Genomic DNA, 14862 nt, shown 5'->3' on the forward strand with positions numbered 1-14862 from the left:
CAAGAAACACACCGCATATTGACAGCATTCGATAGCCGAAATTAATTAAGTTCAAAGACGCAGCGGAGAGTAAAGCCTGTTTCGCGAAGCAAACAGTGCTTATCGTGCCAATAATGAAAGTTAGGGAACATCACCTGTTTATAATAAGTCATAATCCTTTTAAATCCTATATATGAACAACTGGAAATAGCTTGGGGATTTGGAAGACAAACGGGAGTGATCTGTTAGCAATTCTGATTTCAATTGTATTCTGAATAAGTAACTAACTATAGAGACTTGAACAGTCAGATATCAGTATAATAGCAAAGTCAATCTATTTCTATCACATGTACTACAACTAAACAAACCAATCAATAGACATTCACACAGAAAACCTTCCAACAACAGCTTCACTCAAAATCTCTGTTCGGCCAATTACAATCTCTCAAATATCCAGTTTACGTCAACAGACCAGACATGTCCATCAAACCCTTCATACTTTCCCAGAGAAATGATAATTATCCAAAGTGGAGACCATGTTTATGACATCATAGCAGGATAACAGGAGTTAACGTCTGGATTGGCAACCCAGCACCAGGGCTGGGTAAACTATTAACCAGGCAGTAGTACATCTTAGTAATCACTGGGTTGTTTAAACAGAACAAAGTCCAAATCACAAGTGGTATTTCTACAGCAGCGTGCCACAGGGCCAAAGGCCTCACCCTCACCCTCACCAGACACCACCATCAGTATGTCTAGCTTGGTGTTTGTCAGAGGTTCTCTGGGAGGTCCCTGGATGGCTGCTGTGGGTTGGGGTCTTCCTGCCTGTCATTCTGCTGCTGATACAGATCATTGTTTACCTGAACTGGAAGCTGAAGGAAGGTACTTATTAAAACTGCACTCTGCTCGGTCTGTAATAATAGTTAACAAATGTGATTTTGGACAATGTCAGTGATCTAAAATTAGACAATATACAATTACATGATATAAAGATATTGACTATCTGTAACATCTTACTTGTAGCATATTGTTACTGGACAACCAGCCTGTGTAAACCTGGTATGATTTGACCTGCTGCATATTACTGAATTACAGCTGCATTAGCATAGAAACAGTCCTACTTTTCAAACATACAAAAACACCATGATTTTGAGAAATGTTCCCATCTGAGAGAACTTTCCAAGTCTTTGGAAAGTGGCTTAGTGTGGAGCTGGCCTTAAAGGCTCAGTCACCTGTCGATATTTTCTCCACTTCATTATTGATGGTATTACTGATGGAGCTCTGCCTCTCAGCAGGGCTGACCTCACAGCTTTCAAACATTGCTGGCTACAGACAGAGGATGTGACCACACACACACACACACACACTCTCCTTCCTTTATAATCAGCAGAGGCAGAGTTGTCTTCAGCACCTTACCCCAGGGACATGGCCTCACCCAGGCAGAGACGACAGGATATACACCTGAGAAGGGGAACTGTGGATGGCCCCCTGCTGGGTACAGTACAGACCTCTGAGAACTCACAGGACATGCAGGCACAATAGTGTCACATGGAGAGCACAGGGGATGGAGATGCTGAATACAATTACTATCCACCTCCAGATCATGGATAAAACGCCAGCTAAGACACAGAGTGAAGCAACAACCTGCAAAGGATAATAATATGGAATTCCAAATCACTGTTTACAAACTGTTGGAATGCAGAGATAATGTGCATATTTTATTACTAAAATCATTGTTTATTGTACCATCAGTATTCAATTATTTCTAAGAATTGTTCAAGTTCTTTTCGGACTATTCCCTATGGTTGATAGGTCACAGATCCCAAAAGTCCACAATGAGCTTCTGTAAAAAGATCAGAGCCTCCTCTAAAGCAATAAAAACTTTTGAGGATGGTCTGTTTTTTGTGGTTCAACTAGAATGAAAGCAAGAACTCAGATGTTTGGCTGCTGAAGGGTGTTGTGTAAAAAGGAACCAAAGTCATCCAATTAGAGAATAACAAATGTTTATTTCAGTGTAACACAGAGGGTTAGGTGTCTGTGGTGGAGGGGGAAAACAATTTTCAAGCTGCTGAATATCTAAGATGATCTGCTATAAACAAAGAGCTAATTGATGCCGTCATTGGGTTTGGTGGGGTTGGTCAGACTGCAGAGAACACTAGGCAGCCATCTCTTATCTACAGGTAAAATATTAAAATGGTGGCAATTGTGTTTCTTTTAGCTGTCAAAAAACCTCTGAAATATATTAAAAATATTTAAAAAGGGGCAAACACACCTCATCAACATCTACAGTAAATCAGTTTACAGATAAATACAAAAAAAGTTTAAAAGACAAAAAAGAATTCTACAAATATGTCTATGATTAATGATGCCAGAAAGTCACAGAAAACAAAAAGTTTCCAAGCTTTTTATTTTTTACATTTTTTTTTTTCTTCTGAGGGAGGTATTGGAAAAGCACCTGCACTTTAATGGAATGCTTCAGTTTTGACTGCATAGAGAAGAACATGTGTTGGCACTATATTGCAATGTACAAAATGACACAGTGCTTCACCCTTTGCTGGTCCCTTGGAAACTCACCCAATTAAATTAATTTGCTCTTCTCCCCCCCCCCCCCCCCAAAAAAAAACTGATAAACATCTGGCTCTAAGACAACATGGAACAAGACTAGGTCCAAAGCTAATATATCCACCTAGTCTTACTTCCTGTCCACATAAAGATGCATGAATCCAGGAAGCTATATATTGAAATGTACTTTCTCATAACACCAGCTGTCTGTACATACTAGGAATGTGAATACTACTCAACAATAAAAATTACCACTTGATAAATCCTATCTGGTTTTAATAATGATAGCCATTTTTTCTTCTTTTAGCAAAAAGCACATAAGAATAAAAACGCACTACAAATGTTAGCTAAGTGGTTCTCTTCTGAGTGATAAAAAAAGGAAGGCGTGCGATGAAACGCACAGACACATAGGAGTTCAGCCTCTGGGTTGTCTTCACCTTGTCTTCTCACCAGGTTGACTCTCGGTTTGGGAGATGACAGGAGTTTCTCAAACATCCATGTATGAACTTCACAGGCTCTTTAGGCTCTGAGAAAGACAAGGAGAGAGGGATGAATATTCTATTCAACCTGAATGAGTCTACCACCAACTGGAGTAATTTAAAGCTGTATCTAGAGCTCTATTTGATAGAACCTAAAATAGCTTGGTATGGTAATGCCACTGCCTTGCACTGATTAACAGTGATTATACAGTTGATCATATCTACTATTTTCTAATTTAATTAGGAAGAATTCATCTGCTTCACTGAAAGTGGCCAAATCCTGAGCTTTAGTGCTAAAACAGCATAAATTTGATTTTCATTAGATACTTGCCTACTGGGATTTAAAGCCACCATCTCCTTGGGGCAAACCCAAACCAGCTAGTACTCCATCGCCTGCTTCAAAGTCTTTTGATGAGAGAGGTATCTCTCACGTCATGCCAGGTAGGTAGAGAGGAGGGAGACTACAGCGAGACAAAAGCACTTGATGATCTGACAACAGCTGCCGCAGCATTCTCACAGAAGGTTACACATGCTGCTTCACCAATCAAAGTGTTACTCTACTCTCAGCAACCACCGCAGTCTTGCTCATTTCCCCCCAATTCAGCAGAACTGGAGAGGCATGACAGAACTAACACTTGGGCTGGGCTGGCTGGCTCTGGATGGGGCTCTATCTGGGCCACCTCTGAAGTGGAAATAAATTGACTACTTTTATCAGTCCACTTTCCTGTTGGCAATTATTGCGTTGCTGAAGTGCAGAGCAGGCTCCACATGGAGATGGATTGTAAACCAAAGCTTTACTGTAATGTAAACAAATCGCTGTGCATCGGACAACTGGCATGATGGGCTGTCTGAACTTGCCAAACGACCCGTGGATATACCGCTATATGGACAGGGTGGAGGCAGAGCAATGAGCTAGTTTATACAGAGTAATACCAAAGTAATGAAGGCATATGATCCACCCAGCACCCATGGATCCACTGTCCCAATCAATTGGCTCAGAGCCTCTGCTTTGCTGTGGGTAGATTTTATCCTATTGTATGGACCCACTTCTGACTCATATTTGATGAGCCATAGATACTGCTTGAGACTGAAGTAATTGAGGTGTTTTCAAAACAATTATCTGGGCTTGATCCAAGCTTTTTTAGACCTCAATGGATTATAATGGTTTCCTGTCCAATGGTTGACAACGTTGAGTGACTGATGAAAGAGCTATTGTAAAGGGCTTTCAAGCTAACAACCTACAGGGAATATTTGTTTTCTCCTCCCTTACACCAATTAATTAGCATAGTCATTAATCTGCTGTTCCAATGTGTATGAAGTGTCATCTGTCTGGTGGAGTGTGGTGCCACAGTCTGCCAGCACTGTGCATGTTAGAATACAGACAGTGATGTCACAAGGTTAGCGAAGCAAGTAAAACAAAATATTTTGCTCAGACAAAATGATACATCTGCAGATGTTTGGTTTTCTGACATTTTGTATGAATTGTGACATTTCATCCCAAAATAGCCCAGTCATAAATGCAGACACAGCAACCGGAGAGTTAACAGAGAAGATGAAGAACTCAAAGACAAGGAGACAGACAGTTCCACCCTGTGGGGGACTTATTTCCAGCTGATGTGCTGTCTGTTTGGGCTTGTAGGGCTACTGTAGAGTCAGAGCAGAGGGACGCCTCGCTCACTCTATACCCCTCTAATCACCACGCCCTTGGGCCTTACCTGGCGCCTCAGTCCTCGCCCTCCTCGGCCAGCTCTGTCTCTTTGTGGACCACCACCCGGGTCACTGACATGTCAGGGTGCTGCTCTTTGGCTTCCTTTATAGCCTGGGCCAAGGCCTATCCGGGGTGGCAACACGCCCCAGCAACAACACACCCAAAAGGAAAGGGAGACGATGGCATTAACAGAAATAATGGAGCACAAAGGAACAGAAAACAAACAAAATGGAGGCACTATGGACACAGATGAGAAAAGTAGTGGTGGCAACAACAACAAAAATCTGCAAATCATTAAATGAGAGGACAAATGATGGGAGGGGTTGAGGAGGATATGGAAAGCATGACTTGGTAGTCTGCCCATGCTTGTCCCTTTGGGGTTTGGGGTGAACTTCTACTGTGGAAACGCATGTTGCTGTAAATATTTGTCCGTTCTACAGGGACTTCTGTATGGAGTCTATCAGTCTGCTGTACTCTTTAGTTTAATGACCAGAGAACAGAACAAATCAGCAGCACTCTCATACGGAGGGAGGTAAAAGACTAACTCTTGACACAATAAATCAGAGAGCTGGGTCTTGTAACAGGAATCGATGCATCTCTTTCAGCAGAGACATTCACTACACAATATGAGCGAGCTATTGATTACAGTTGGTAGTATGGCATAGGCTAGATAAATATGACAGATTCTCATTTCATTTCCATATTAAGTAAAAATGTTCACTAAATGGACAAAAGTGACAAATGTATTAGGCCGACAACTTCCATTCAGTAGTACAAGCTGCTGTGGTGTACTGTGTAATTGGTTCCCACCAGAGGGCGTGTCTGATTGGTGTGACTGACTGATGCTCACCTGATCGTGGTCGATGTCTGAGTCTCCGGTGATGACAATGCGCTTCTCGATCCTGGTTTCTGAGAGACCGCCTTTTAATGTCTGCAAACAGCCAGATGTTCAGGATAAGTGCACAGAAATATTGTACTAGTAAAACAACAAATCCATCAGTAGGCTTACATTATGCACTGAGCTGAATTTCATCAAATTCAAATCTTCCAATCTTGGAAGTATCTCCTTCTGGACATGTGTGCTCCCAGGGGGGAGGATTAAAGAGAAAACATCCCCAGCTATGTGTATAAATGAGAGCAGAGGAAAACCAGAGTTCTTCAGCAGTCTGCTAGAAACACTGTCCAGCAGTGCAGCTGCTGTCAGGTGTCTGCTTAAGCCAGGCGCTTGGCATCTAGGAGTCGGCATCAAGTCACAACAGAGGAATGATGCCTGGGCTGGGTAGGTGCCAGTCACAGCCCCAAGCATCGACACTACAGAGCAGGCTGCTCTTCATTTGCACACAGATTACACTGAATAATGCTGCCAGATGGGAATCCAGTCCTCCCTGCAACAGTTTTCATACCATGGTGTTTACACAATGGACCAGGGAGAGCTGGGCCGTTACCATGGTGATGGATACGGCTTGGAGGTTACCATGGCAACGTGTGTGGTTGCCATGGTGAAGTGTGTCATTGCCATGGTGAAGTGTGTCGTAACCGTGATGACGTGTATGTGGTTAACTTTGTGGTGTGTTTACCTTGGTGATGTGTGTGGTGGTGGTGGTGCACAGCGACTCAGAGGTAATGGTTTGGGCAGTCATGAGAATGCCTGGTTCACCGTCTCCACTGCCGTCCAGCTGGAGAACAAACAGAGCTAGGTTGAGCATCATATTACCCGGCTGAACACTAGCTATATAGCGGTGGTGGTCTATCTATCTAAAGAGTGGTCTTACCTGTGCAGCCTCGTAAGTGATGGTCTTTGTCTCTGTGTGCACGATGGGAACCTCCTTAGTGGCAATCTCAGTCTTCTGGGCTGCAAACGTGTCTGAGATGGTCACCATCTCGGTCTTCACCACAGGTGGCTTGGGGGCAAGGAGGGAGAGAGTCAGGACAGACACACACACACACCATACTGGTCCACTTCACTACCCAAATACCACATGCAAAGGCAAGGCAAAAACAGCACAACCGCTAAAGTAGAAGGAACAGAACTCTTGCACAGGCTGCAAATGAACTTTACAAAAACTCAGAACTATAAACTACAATCTCTTCGGCGTAACCATGCAACCAAGCGCATGCCAGCTAAGTTACCAACTGAAAATGCAAAAAAGGCAAATAATATACAGAGGTTTTTGTAATTGTACAATGCATTTTTGCTTTGATCTTTGCCACAGGCTACCAACAGCTTGACACGGACATACATTGACGTTCCCACAAATGAACGTTGTGACATTTAAGTGGTTGGGAGGACGAGTCCTTGAAGACAGTCACGTTGGTGACTAAACCCAATTAATGCCAACGACCAAGCAATAACGCATCTCACCCAAGCACTTACAGATAAAGACCCTATACAGGGGAGGAGACACAATCCACACGCTGTAACACAAACACAACATGCAGTGCACAACAACAGCTTCATTCCCATGCAATTCTCAGCTCCATTTCTGCCAGTGCGTTCACAAACACAGGGCCGACCAATACAGTGCTCACAGTATGTATAATGTATGAATGTATGAAGGGACACAGTACGCAGAGTCAAAATAAAACCCCAACAGAAACGTGCTGCACTGAGGTGGTAATGATTACAGTGAAGTAGTCTGGGGGGTGCAGATTGACAGTAGAGGAGGGCAGCACTTTGGCACAGATCCACAATGGCTGGTGCTGCTGCTGGGGGATATTAGCCATTATTTCTTACGATTATCACTTATCAACATTCAACTTGCTTCGAAAAATAGCCCAAGCGACCGCTGTGCAAGTGAAAGGCCTTCAGATAGCTGCCCATTGCTATGACGCTCAGGTGCTAAGCGAGAGAAGCACGGACAGACAGAGGCAGCAGGTAGGTGTGTAGGTACAGTAGGTAAGCTAGGTATGTAGTAGGTAGGTAGGAGGGGAGGTGGGTGGTGAAGGTCAGAAGTGTGCACGGCTCAGTACTACGCAGCTCTGTGAGGCCGCAGTCATTCATTTACCTCAGAGCAACAAATAACCTGAGGAATGCGCTCCGTCTCAGCGTGAGACGCGTCCCCGTTGACTCTGGGCTCCTCCTCTTCTTCTTCTTCTTCTTCTTCCACAGCCACCAGGCCAGACTGGTCCTCAGCATGCCCGTTAGGGGCCTCGTCGGGGGTAACCAGGATGTCCTCGGTGCTCTCCTCCTTGGCGAGGGCATCGGCCACAAGGGCCGTCTCTGGCTCTGCCATAGGGGTTTCTTCCACTACTGCAGGGGAAGGCATGGCCTCTACCTTAACCTCTGGGAGTGGTTCGGGCTCTGCGACTTGCTCTGGTTCTTCATGGTCTTCCACTTCCTCCTCCTCCTCCTCTTCCTCAGGCTCTTCTTTGATCTGGTCCACTGAGGCGCTGATAGTGACCTGGGAGTGGTACTCCCCTGCCTCCTCCTCGCTCTCACTGTGGCTGTCCGAGGACACGCTCACAGGCCTCTTCTGCTCCTCATTAACTTCTTCCTTCACTTCCTCCTTCACTTCCTCCATCACTTCCTCCATCACTTCCTCCATCACTTCCTCCATCACTTCCTCTTTGGGCTTCTCGACCTCTGTCTCCACGGCGACAGGGGTGACCACCACCTCGGGGGTGATGGTGACGGAGACTTTGGGTGCCACCCTGATCTCCTCGACGACTACTGTCTCTTCTATCTCAACCTCTGCTGCCTGCAACGTTGTCTTGTCTGATTTCTCTTTGTCATCTGAACTCTAAACCAGAGAACAAAAACAACAAACGGAAGAGAGAGAAAAAAACAAAAACGTAAAAGATGACCACACAACCCAACAATGGACAACAACACCAATTAAAAAATACAACGCAACAAACATAAGGAGGGATGGAAATGGCAACAGATGAAGAACAGCCAGCGTAATGGCAACCAGCAAACAGAGAGATATGGATGGATGGAAGAAGAGATGTCTGGAATAAAACAACTGATGAGCTGGCAGTTAAGAATATGTGTGGGGGAGAGAAAGCAGAAGGTGGGTGTGTTAGATGGGGGGGGGGGGGGGACCACCTTAGAGACCGTGTCCACTGTGAGGTCAGGGAGAGGCTCCTGGGTTGTGGGTGGGGGGCTCCTCTGTGGAACAAAGGCAACGGTCACTCACACATCAGCATGGCATCAAGAATCACTAGGATTAGCTACTATAGCACTGTACAGGTTCCCCTCTGAGCGGGTTAGGAAGGAGAGACTCTGCCATGCACAAACATTACCATCTCATTACCCATCTGTAAGGGAACTTTTAACAGTTCTATATAAAAACAGTGTAGCAACACTCAGAGCACTTAAAGAAGTCAGAACACAAACATTCAGAACAAGAAGAGGCGAATGACAGAAGATAATTAAATGTCAAGAAAATATTCAAGTTTATGGCCAGCCTTGTTTGCACTCTTACAGCTTGTGTACAAAATTAGGTAATCTGCAAAGAATTATATTTGCATCATATTGTGCATTGCCAAGCTAATGACATCTTGTCACAATAATGTGTATACACTGTAAATTCAGCCATCACTTTGATTTTGTGTGGTGGTCTGGACTGGTCATGAACTTGCTACGGCAGCAGAGAGAAGGAACAATGGACAATACATTAGTTGTCGCATGGTTTTATTTGATCTGTACTGAGGATCACCTGGGCAGTGAGTGAAGCTGAGGCCATTGGGCCAGAGAATACAGCGCCAGCGCCCTCTGCTGCTCTCTTAATGGTGCTACAGCCAGGGTCTACCAGACCAGACTCGCAGGCAAATTTACTGAATAAAATGGAGGTAATTTCCTCTAAGCTCTACACGGGTTAGAGAATGACAAAGCAAAGAGATCAGAGTTAGACGCTGGACAAACACACATTTATGGAGAGAAGACGAGTTGTAACTTTCACAAGCTAATCCACAGTTCAAAAAACATAACAGAAGACATAGAAGTGCCCTTAAAACTTTAGTGGCTAAGGGTGGCAGATTGACATCAGAGAAACTGGAGAGAGGAAAGCTGGAAAAGGTGCCACAGTAGAAGCTTTCAGCTGTGAAACAAAGAGGGAGACAGGGATAATGGAGGTTTGTGTTCTAGGAATGAGGCAGCACATCTGTAACACAAAGACATGGCACACACACCGTTTATCACACAGGTCCAGGATGTGGCCCAAGGCCTGTGTGTGAACACTATCACCTGCTTGTTGGGTGTAGACAGAGTGACAAGAGGCATGCAGTACGTCACGCAACAGTCAAACACAGGTCTGAAACCCAGGGTGGGAAATCACAAGAGGAGACACGAAGTAGGAAATCAAAAGTGAGGCTTGTCCAGCTGAAAGGAGGAGGAGCGGTTACACCGATGCACGTGAATGAAGCATGCCGTTTTTAAATAATACAGCAGTGAAAATTTAAGTTTAGAAAGAAAGGAATTTTCAACAGTAGTGCAAATATACCCTTATGTTCAGTGTAACTTCAAAACATAAGAAAGAGGCTGAGAAAATTGTGAACACAGAAAATCAAGTGCAAAAGAACATCGGTTGGTGCATTGTGACATGTGTAGCTAAAAAAAAAAGTGTTAGTGGAATTAGGAACACAGGGAGAAGGGGTGATACTTCTATATCCAACTGTCACATCAATCAAACAGAGAGAGTCAGAACCAGGGAACAGAGGTTGGAGCCAGGGCCTCCCTGCAGACTAGAGAGAGATCAGAGAGACGTGGAAACAGGGAGGAGAGTAGAGGACATGCAGGCAGGCTGGTGGGACAGGAGGACACGGCTGGACACGTACCCCTTGGGCCTGCAGACGCAGGCTGGTAGCCGGGCTGGCAGTGAGGCGCTTTTCCCATTGACTGGGACGCGTCTCAGGGGTGGCCTCCATAAAACTGCGCTTTAACTCGCTAGTGCTAGCCTGATGTTTCAAAACATCCTCCTGAGTCTTATCCAGGTCCTAGCGGTGTCAGGAGGATGCCACACACAGCCATGGTGGGGGAGAGGAGAGGACGCCATGGTGGTGGAGAGGACAACATGGTGGTGGAGAGGACAACATGGTGGTGGGGGAACAACGGACAACATGGTGGTGGGGGAACAACGGACAACATGGTGGTGGGGGAACAACGGACAACAGGTACATTAGTCTGTAAACCATGATAGTAACAAGATGGATGCCAAGCCTCACTGACTGCCCGTTTATGGTTAGTTTTAGTGTGTGTATGGCCGTTTATGGTTAGTTTTAGTGTGTGTACGGGTGAACCGTTTTAGACCTAGCGCAGAGTAAAGACTGCATTTCCCAAGGAGCCACCAGGAGGCGATATCATTCCACAGAATGTACAGGGTATTATTGGGCACTACCTATTTCAAATGGTCACGCACTCTCCCAAATGAGACCTCAATCTAATTATCAGATAACAATATCGAATTGAAAGCACTCTGGGTTTAACTTGTGACCCTTTTTAGAGAGGAGGATGTAGAAAACATCCACACTGATCAAGGGTTGTGATGAGAGAGGGATCAGTGAGGCGAGGCTTTGTTATGAGTTTAAACCCTTTAATTCAGTAGTACACCTGAACATCAAAACGTGGAACTGCCAGTGGAACCCAACCAGAGGGATACATTTTCCCTTTATGAGATTGTTGAACAAGGGCTTGACTTTGACCTGTGTTAGTCTTGTTGTCACACAAGTCAGCAGGTGTAAAATTATACATCGCATAGGCACCTGCTGTTGCCATGGCGATAAGTGACATGGGGGCGGCTTCACTATACATACAATTATATCATTATTATTTCCACTTAACATACTCCAGAAAGGTTGAAAAGCTGGTTTCATCATCTACAATTCTCATCACGAGTTGAGTCAATTCTTAAGTAAATTTCTCCAATCTTCTGATCTCAAGGTCATATAGTAAGTGCCATTTAAGCCATAACAGTCTAAGCCCTGTAAGCTATACGGAAATGTTTCAAGGTCACACCAAGGATAATTTGATTTCGAATTTGTAGACCCCTCAAGGGATCAAATGTATTTTGGCCTTATTGCCATTACCCCATACAAACTAAATTGAATAACATTCACTACATACATGGAACAGATAGATCTATTCTGGGGACTAAAGGAAGTGGGTCCTACAGTACCAGTCAAACATTTGGGCACACCTCATTCAAGGGGTTTTCTTTATTTTTACTATGTTCTACATTGTAGAACAGTACTGTATATCTGAGAGATTTGAAAGATCAGGAAACAAAATAAGTGCACACACACTTACTCCTTATTTTTGGCCACAAAACACTCGCCATATATACAGTACCCAATCAAAAGTTAACACATTTACTCATTCTAGGATTTTTCTTTATTTTTACTATTTTCTACATTGTAGAATAATAGTGAAGAATTCAAAAAGTAACCAAGTGTTAAATCAAAATATATTTTATATTTGAGATTCTTCAAAGTAGCCACCCTTTGCGTTGATGACAGCTTTGCACACTCTTGGGATTCTCTCAACCAGCTTCATGAGGTAGTCATCTGGAATACATTTCAATTAACGGGTGTGCCTTGTTAAAAGTTAATTTGTGGAATTTCTTTCATTCTTAATGCATTTGAGCCAATTAGTTGTGTTGTGACAAGGTAGGGGTGATATACAGAAGATGGTCTTTTACCAAATAGGGCTAAGTCCATATTATGGAAAGAGCAACTCAAATAAGCCAAGAGAAACGACAGACCATAACTTTAAGACATGGTCAGTCAATCTGGAAAATGTAAAGAACTTTGAAAGTTTCTTCAAGTGCAGTCGCAAAAAGCGCTATGATGAAACTGGCTCTCATGAGGACCACCACAGGAAAGGAAAACCCAGAGTTACCTCTGCTGCAGAGGATAAGTTCATTAGAGGTACCAGCCTCAGAAATTGCAGCCCAAATAAATGCTTCACAGGGTCAAGTAACACACACATCAACTGTCTGATTCAGAGGGGTTGGGTTAAATGCGGAAGTTGAACGCATTCAGTTGTACAACTGAGTAGGTATCCCATTTTCCCTTTCAGAGGAGATTGAGTGAATTAGGCCTTCATCGTCTAATTGCTTCAAAAAAACCATTACTAAAGGACACCGATAAGAAGAAGAGAATTGCTTGGGCCAAGAAACATGAGCAATGGAGATTAGACCGGTGGAAATCTGTCCTTTGGTCCGATGACTCCAAATTTGACATTTTTGGTTCCAACCGCCGTGTTTTTTCGAAACATAGATTAGGTAAACGGATGATTTCCATATGTGTGGTTCCCACTGTGAAGCATTGAGGTGGTGGTGTGACGGTGCTTAGCTGGTGACACTGTGATTTATTTAGAATTCAAGGCACACTTAACCAGCATGGCTACCACAGCATTCTGCAGCGATATGCCATCCCATCTGGTTTGCGCTTAGTTGGAATATCATTTGTTTTTCAACAGGACAATGACCCAACACACCTCCAGGCTGTGTAAGGGCTATTTGACCAAGGAGTGATGGAGTGCTGCATCAGATGACCTGGCCTCCACAATCACCCAAGCTCAACCCAATTGATGGTTTTGGATGAGTTGGACTGCAGAGTGAAGGAAAAGCAGCCAACAAGTGCTCAACATATGTGTGTGTGAACTCCTTCAAGACTGTTGGAAAAGCATTCCTCATGAAGCTGGTTGAGAGAATGCCAAGAGTGTACAAAGCTGTCATCAAGGCAAAGGGTGGCTACTTTGAAGAATCTAAAATAGATGTGATTTCTTTAACACTTTTTTGGTTACATGATTCCATGTGTTATTTCATAGTTTTGAGGTCTTCACTATTATTCCACAATGTAGAAAATAGTAAAAATATCGCCTGTGGGCGTGTTTGCGAGTCTCACCTTTCCACATGGTAGTTGTTGCCCAAACTGTTCAGACGCTACAGACCAATGTTGGCAGATCGGCTGTGCCGACTTCAGACGAGCCCCAAGACACAATCGTGTTCATGAGAGTCTCATCTTTCCATAGAGGGTCATAATAATAGGCCAAACCGTTCCGACACTACAGACCATTTTGTAAAAAGACATTCTGGTAATTACACGATTTTAAAGGGCACTAATGACAGTTCCACATTTCTAATGTGTGAGATTAGAGAACACTCTGGGTAGGTTTAGTTTGTTATCACACCATTACAAATTCACAACTCAAATCAAGCAAACCAGAGCAGGAAAATCCCTTATTGGGTTAGGGAAACATTAGTCCTGTTAAAAACACATCACCGGAAAATACTAAATATCCAAAACAACTTTCAAATCAATAACAGGAGAGGTTGAGCGTTCATCAGCGCTCCCCGTCGCCCCAATAAACCACAAACCCTGTTTGGTCAGACATGCACCCCATCCCACATGCAAAATCATGCAATGGTGTTCAAACACACACACAGAGATACACAGAGCCTGAGAGTGAAAGGTAGACTGGAGAAGACAGCCTGGGACAAGAGCCAAGAGAAAGGACACAGGCTTGGGCTTTGATTCCCTTTAGTTATGGGACAATAGTTATCACAGTCATACCAACCTCCAACATTAAATTGCTATGTCTGACATATATATTTTCCCCCTGCACTCTCAACTTTCCGCTCTGTGGAATCAAAAAATGAAGACGCATGTGTGAAAAATACATAAAAAAGGAAATAAAATGCCCAAGCGCCCAGAGGTGAGAACCTGTGCAGTCAGGACAGTTCCACTTCAGAGCAGAGGCTGTGGAGACTGGGACAGAACTACACTGGACGTCCACTACTGGTCAGGGCAGACCAGGATGGACCCTGTCTAAACCACACGTCACCTTAGCTGTGTAGTGATTAACTATAATACTGTACAGATAGAGAATATTTACACCTCACAAGGTAGAGCTTATTTGGGTGTTAATCCGTAGAATGCTGCAGCTAAGGCAAGCCTATCCAGAACAATGTCCTATCCAGAACAATGTCCTATCCTCAGCATGTTCAGCTGTGGTGGCGTGTGGTTGAACAGCAGTGTGTTGAGAAAAACCATACACGTCACAGATCACAGTGGCAGCAGCACAAAGAAACCAAAAACAAAGCATACATTCCTGCAGGATAAGTGAAACCCAGGTTACAAAATAAAGAGCAGCGAAAGATGTAAAAAAGCCCAGATGATCTATTGACAAAT

General features: G+C 44.0%; 1 protein-coding gene and 1 long non-coding RNA gene across 16 annotated transcripts in view; one reads left to right on the plus strand and one right to left on the minus strand.

The window, feature by feature from the left end:
* Positions 1-378: 378 nt before the first annotated feature.
* Positions 379-1724, plus strand: LOC106571360 (uncharacterized). The gene is made up of 2 exons (XR_001320914.2): positions 379-861; positions 1367-1724. It is a non-coding gene; the product is annotated as an uncharacterized lncRNA (long non-coding RNA).
* Positions 1725-1965: 241 nt separating this feature from the next.
* Positions 1966-14862, minus strand: part of LOC106571359 (band 4.1-like protein 2) — a 107756-nt gene continuing 94859 nt past the window's right edge. For 3 of the 15 annotated variants that reach the window (XM_014144358.2, XM_014144353.2, XM_014144356.2), the window contains 10 exons: positions 14249-14311; positions 10507-10665; positions 9390-9539; positions 8777-8839; positions 7734-8468; positions 6501-6629; positions 6306-6404; positions 5579-5659; positions 4736-4851; positions 1966-3067 (listed from right to left, as the gene is read on the minus strand). In XM_014144358.2, the coding sequence (XP_013999833.2) occupies positions 4744-4851; positions 5579-5659; positions 6306-6404; positions 6501-6629; positions 7734-8468; positions 8777-8839; positions 9390-9539; positions 10507-10665; positions 14249-14311 (1587 nt within the window). In that variant the 3' untranslated portion in view covers positions 1966-3067; positions 4736-4743. Of the gene's footprint in view, positions 3068-3351; positions 3482-4735; positions 4852-5578; positions 5660-6305; positions 6405-6500; positions 6630-7733; positions 8469-8776; positions 8840-9389; positions 9540-10506; positions 10666-14248; positions 14312-14862 lie in introns of all 15 variants that reach the window. The other 12 variants (XM_014144360.2, XM_014144357.2, XM_045695672.1 and 9 more) reach the window with 8 other exon arrangements.

This window comes from Salmo salar, chromosome ssa15 (genome assembly GCF_905237065.1).
Source record: "Salmo salar chromosome ssa15, Ssal_v3.1, whole genome shotgun sequence".
NCBI classification, from domain to species: Eukaryota; Metazoa; Chordata; class Actinopteri; order Salmoniformes; family Salmonidae; genus Salmo; species Salmo salar.